The sequence below is a fragment of the Balaenoptera ricei genome, chromosome 1, assembly GCF_028023285.1.
Source record: "Balaenoptera ricei isolate mBalRic1 chromosome 1, mBalRic1.hap2, whole genome shotgun sequence".
NCBI lineage: Eukaryota > Metazoa > Chordata > Mammalia > Artiodactyla > Balaenopteridae > Balaenoptera > Balaenoptera ricei.
The window spans coordinates 28,785,129-28,790,625 of NC_082639.1; the positions used below are offsets into that span (position 1 = coordinate 28,785,129).

Here is a 5,497-nt window from a genome sequence, read left to right on the forward strand (position 1 = left end):
TGTTGCTACAGCCAGAGAGGCACAGCAAGTAGAAGCACAGAGAGGGAAGTAAGATTTTTCTCCAACAGCCTTGGAACACTTCTCCACTCCTTGCAAGCTTAGAAAGCACACATTCCTTTTCTTTTTTCTTTTTTATTGATGTGTAGTTGACATATGACATTATATTAACACAGATTCCTTTCCATCAGAAGCTTAAGTCAATATGGTTTGCAACAGCTCCCTTGCAGTGGAGAGGTGTGATTTGTTTGGAACTGGTATTGTAGAATTCCCATTCTCCTAGTCTTCTCAGGGTTCTGCCATCATCATCTCCCCCATCCCCATCTCCCACGTGCCCAGTGGCAGAGTGCAAGTGGGACAGTCCCCTATCTTCTTCTCTGATCCCGCCTCCAAGCCTGCCATGGTGTCAATCACCATTCTAGCTCCCTTCCCTGATACCAGTTCTCTACCAATTGCCTTGGCAAAATTGCAGCCAAAAAGCCATAGTAGGCCAGAGTAGCAACCTAACTTCCTACAGCAAATCCACCATCAGGGACAACAGCCTTAGCAGAGCAAGATCTGAGAGGAGTGAAGGGGAGGGATAAGGAGAGGTAGCCGAGAAATCCAAGAGAAAGGATAAGCCACAACCTTCAGATAATGAGAGCAGGCTAGCCCTCTCTCCAGGGAGCAGTGGGACCCTGTGGAGAAAAAAGGCTAGTGGAGACCACGGGTAACATAAGGTATGGATGGATGCCTCACGTGTGCAATTGAACATATATTTGCACACACTTGCTCCTGAGTCAGCCTGCAAATATACATGCTCCTAATGTATACATCCCATGCACACACCTGCACACATGCACCCCTACACATAGGCCTGCACACACAAGGGCTCACTCACAAACACCCACAAATCTGCATGCTCAAACTCACTCATACATAAACACACATTTTTTGCATATATATCTTCACTCATGCACATATACACACACCGTGGGGTACCCGTCCACACATGCATATACAAATTTACTTCCTCCTACATACATACTATACATACACATATGTATATACTCACACATAGGGCTGCTGATTCTCACACGGCCTGTGCACATCTGCCTACATGTTAGCACTGACATACTCACTTATGCTTCCCTGCACTCATACCAGCAAATAATCTGTAGTTGCTTGTGTACAACCACACACATGCCTGCAAATATATACATAAACCCTTGCACCCCTGTACAGAGACACCCTTAGCCCTGGTCCTGGGGTGTGGATGGTGCTGCCCTCTGTTGGAGACAGCGGATAAGCTCCTTCCGGTTGTCTAGAATGGTGTCAAAGCTCTCCTGCAGACGGGCCTGCTGGTCAACCAACTGGTGCTGCAGGCCCCGGATCCACTGGAGCAGGGCCAGGCGACGGTACATCACCAAGTGCACATGGTGCTTCTCCTTCTCCTGCTCTTTATAGCGCTCTTGAGCCTGCAGCTGCTGTACGGCCTGGGCCACCGAGGGCAGAAGGGGAGCTGGAGGGCCAGGGCCGGGAGGGGTCCCACAGGCAGGCTCAGGGCTGCAGCTAGGGCTGTCAATGCTCAGGGAGCTGCTGGCATAGCCGTTGTCCTCCAGAGGGGAGCAGACTGTGCTGGCACCACCCATCTTCTCAGGCCCAGCTCCAGGGATCTCTGCCCCCTCTGGTGGGCTGCGGACCTCCCCCTCAGGGAGTCCAGGATCCTGGAAGGCCTGGTTGTCAGAGGGCAACTCGGAGAAGCTCCTCAACAGTATGGGTTCCACTTGGCCTGGCATCCCATGCCAATTCTCATTGGTATCTTTGGCACTTGCCATGAAGTTGGAGTTGCTGTCTGGCTGAAGCTTGGGCTGACATACTCCAGGAGGCGGGTCCCCCAGGAACTGCCCCCCTTCAGCTTCCCCTGGCTGGATGGCAAACATCTGGTCTGTAAAAGGGAAGCAGAGAATGAGTCAGGGCTGGACAGGGTGGGGTGCCTGAAGTCGAGGCAGCCTAGCAGCAGGGACAAGGCTGCTCCTTTCCCTTGGCTCTGGTAACACCTCCCTCGGTGGTTTTCCTCTTCCCTCTCTGACGGCTGATTCTCAGTCTCCTCACAGGGTTTTCCCTCAGCCCCGAGGCAGGCTGTCCTCTCCTTCTATGCGTTTCTCCCAGATGACCTCATCCTCTGCTATAGCTTCCAGAACCACCATGTGTTGGTGACTCTCAGATCTGTCTCCAGCCCAGATACAACTGCTACCAAATTCTGCATCCAACCTTAGGCCCCTCAAATTCTACATGGCCCACCCCATCCTCCCTCTTCAGTGTCCTCAGCAGAACGGCCCCACTCTCCAGTCAGTCACACCAGCCAGAAACTGAGAGCAGCCTGGACTCCTCATTCGGCTTCTTTCCCCCTCTCACTGGCCATCAAATTTGGACACTTCTTCCTCTTAAAAACCTTCGAGTGTACGTGTGTGTGCACACACACACGCACGTGCATGTACATACGTCTTCCCTTTCTCTTGGTTTGGGCCATTTCTAACCTGGATTACTGACTGCTATGGCTTTTTACTGATCTCTCTGCCTCTAGTTAAAAATGTAAGTTTGTCATGGCTCCCTCCCTAACCTCCTGCTAACCCTCTTCCCGGCCTGTGAGGCCGTGCTTCATCTGGCCCCTGATCACTGCTCCAGACTTGCCTCTTGCCACTCTGCCTCCACACTGCTCAGAGATCTCCAGACACACCATTATTCTCCTCATACAACTCCCTGGGCCTATAATATCCTTCCTCTCTCCTTCCCTCCAAGCTCTTCCCTTCTGCACCCAGCAAATTCCTTTTCATACTTCAAAACGCAGCTCTAATACGCCCACTTCCCTGAAGCCATCCTGATATCCTCCCCACTGCCCCGATATACACAAACACACACAGTTAACTATGCATTCCTCAGGATCCCCACTGCCCTGGGTACATGCTGTCTTATTCATGTCTGTTTCTTGTCCCCGGCACATAGTTTATGACCAATAAATGTCTATTCAACTTTTTTTTGTTTTTGTTTTCTATCTTGTAATAGCAGCTTACTGGCTCCCTAGCTAGACATGGAATTCCTCTATATACCCTCCATCATATTCAGGAGCCAGCACAGAACGTGGCACTAAGCAGGCATCAGCACATCCTTGCTGAGTGAGTAAGTGAATGGGGGAGGGGGACTGAAGTGGGGAGACGGGCCAAGAGTAGCAGAGGCTACTGCTGACTGCCCAGGGCTGGAAGAGCTGGGTTGGGTTCCCTCCTCTGCCCAGTGAGGAAGCCCTTCTCCCACTGACAAGCCTCTCTTCTGACCTTGCCCCTTCCCTCCATGTCTAGTACTATCCCGGGTCCCTGCCTCTAGCTTGCTCCATCCTGAGGCCCTAGAGAGAGAACACACCACATTATTCTTTCCTCCCCAATAACCGACTTCACCCAAAATAAGGGGTTAAATTGACAAGAAGTTCCTACTGACCATAAATTACTAGGATTAGAAAAACTGGGGATCAGTAAGAGTGAGGGAGAGTGTAAGTGGAGGTGGCAGGGACCCCCCCCCCCCCCACATCCAGTAGTGGGAAGAAGTCCTGGGGGCAGTGGTAGGGACAGTCCCTTCTCAACCTACAGACTCCACCCCGCTAAGCAAGGTGCCTGGAGATCGTCCCCGCCCAAATGTTTTCTATTTTCTAAACTTGGGCGGGGCCGTGAAGGCAGCTGGAATGAGGTGGGGGTCTTGCTGAGGATCTAGGGGTTCTCGGAGACGGTAAAATGGGAACCGAGACACCCCAGGATCAGGCTTCTCTCTAAGCTAATCCGCAATTTGTGTGTGGGAGAGCGCTCTGTAAGGATGGGGGGAGGCGGCCTCCCTTCCTGCCTAGCCTTGCGGGAGAGGGAGACTACCCCCAGGAGACAGAGGATACTGACCGTCCATCCCTAATCTCTCCAAAAGAGGCAGCTGGGCAGAGGCTGTGACCCCCGCCCCCTGCTGGGGTCCAAACCCTCCCGCTCCGGGCCCCGACTCACGGCCTGGAGGCGCCGCCCCGCCCGGCTGGCTCTGGTTCCGAGGGCCCCGCGGCGGGAACTCGTCCCTCGGGGCTGCGAGGAGGGGGGGTGGGTAGAGGAATCCCTAGGCTTGGGCGTCCACGCGGGCCGGCGCGTGGGGTGTGGTATCCTGGGCCGTGCGCCCAGCGAAAGCCGGGACTGCCGAGTCAGGTGGCGTCAGCGCCGCGGGGCGGGGCAGCCTGGCCCACGTGTGCCGGTTCGGTTTTCCACGGAGCCGCGCGCCTGCCGGAGAGTCGGAATCGCCTCCCCCGCCTTCGGCAGCCTGGACTGAGACCTTGCAGGTCCTGTTTAATTCCCTAACTGCATTTACTGGGTCCCTCCGATCGGTTTTCCTCACTGCACATGCAGTGACATTTTCAGAATGAAAATCTGGTCATGTCACCACCCTCCTGCCTAAAACCCTTCAGTGGCTTCCGCATTGCAGGGTAAATCCTTAAGGCTGCAGCCGCAGGGCTCTGAGCGTCCTGCTCTGTCTCTCCAGCTTCAGCCTTTGCCCTTCAGTCTCTGGAACTGGGCCTCACGCTCCTTTCTGCCACACTGTTCCCTCTGCCTAAAATTCTCTTCCCCCTCTCATATTTAAGATTTCTTTTCAGATAAACCTTCTCTGACCTCCTAGGCCAGATTAGTTCCCCCTTTTATATTATCCCAGGGTATTTTGATCCTTTTCTTGATAGCATCTATCACAATTTGAAGTTATATGTTCATTTTGTGCTTATTTAATTAAAGTCACTTACTGAACAAAGTAATTGCTGACTCTAAGGATAAAACCAAAAAGCACTGGCTGCTGTTAGGGAGACGCAGCCCCAGAAAGAAGTCTGGGACAAGTTTAGCCTTTAGGGCACATGAGCTTCCGGGAGGTTCCTTCCGACCCCCCAGCTTTACTGAGTAAACCAAGCAATTGGCTATACCTTCCTCATGCTACCCCCTCCATGCCACCAATTAAAAACAAACAAAACAAAACTCATATGGATTCATCTTTGAATCATAATACATTAAAAAATACCCTTGTCTTTCCCTCCTTCCTTTCTTTTGCTTTTTTTGTTTTAAAAGAAGAATTTGAGTCTGATCTCCATAATGAGGCATCCTCTTCCATTTCCAACTTAATTCCAATTTACCATTCTGCAACCTAGAGATTAAATGGCAAATTAAATCACACCAACAAATCCTATATACAAAATAAGGGAAATGGAAGAGAAAAAAAAATTTCATGATTACAACAACTATTTTAAGAGGGAAAAGGCAGAAGTAACTCAAGCTTTGGACACTCCCCCAGCTAAAAATATATATGTGGAGACCTCAGCCCCATTTCTACATCAGGTCCTGAAGCCTAACTAGTCTCCCTTTTCCCTTATCCACTGCAAGTTCCCCTTACCTTCAGCTGGAGTTTTTTTCCTTATGAGGTGACCCAAATCCTCACTTGTAAAGTCTCTGAGCTTTGGTGGTCT

The 5,497-nt window shown here is 51.5% G+C and overlaps 1 protein-coding gene across 1 annotated transcript; it reads right to left on the minus strand.

The window, feature by feature from the left end:
- Window positions 1–148: 148 nt before the first annotated feature.
- On the minus strand, window positions 149–4,173 carry C1H1orf216 (chromosome 1 C1orf216 homolog). Its single transcript, XM_059896875.1, has 2 exons — window positions 4,014–4,173; window positions 149–1,924 (listed from the first exon to the last, which is right to left on the minus strand). The coding sequence occupies exon 2, from the start codon at window positions 1,917–1,919 to the stop codon at window positions 1,230–1,232; it is 690 nt and encodes a 229-aa protein (XP_059752858.1). The 5' UTR covers window positions 1,920–1,924; window positions 4,014–4,173; the 3' UTR covers window positions 149–1,229.
- Window positions 4,174–5,497: the final 1,324 nt, after the last annotated feature.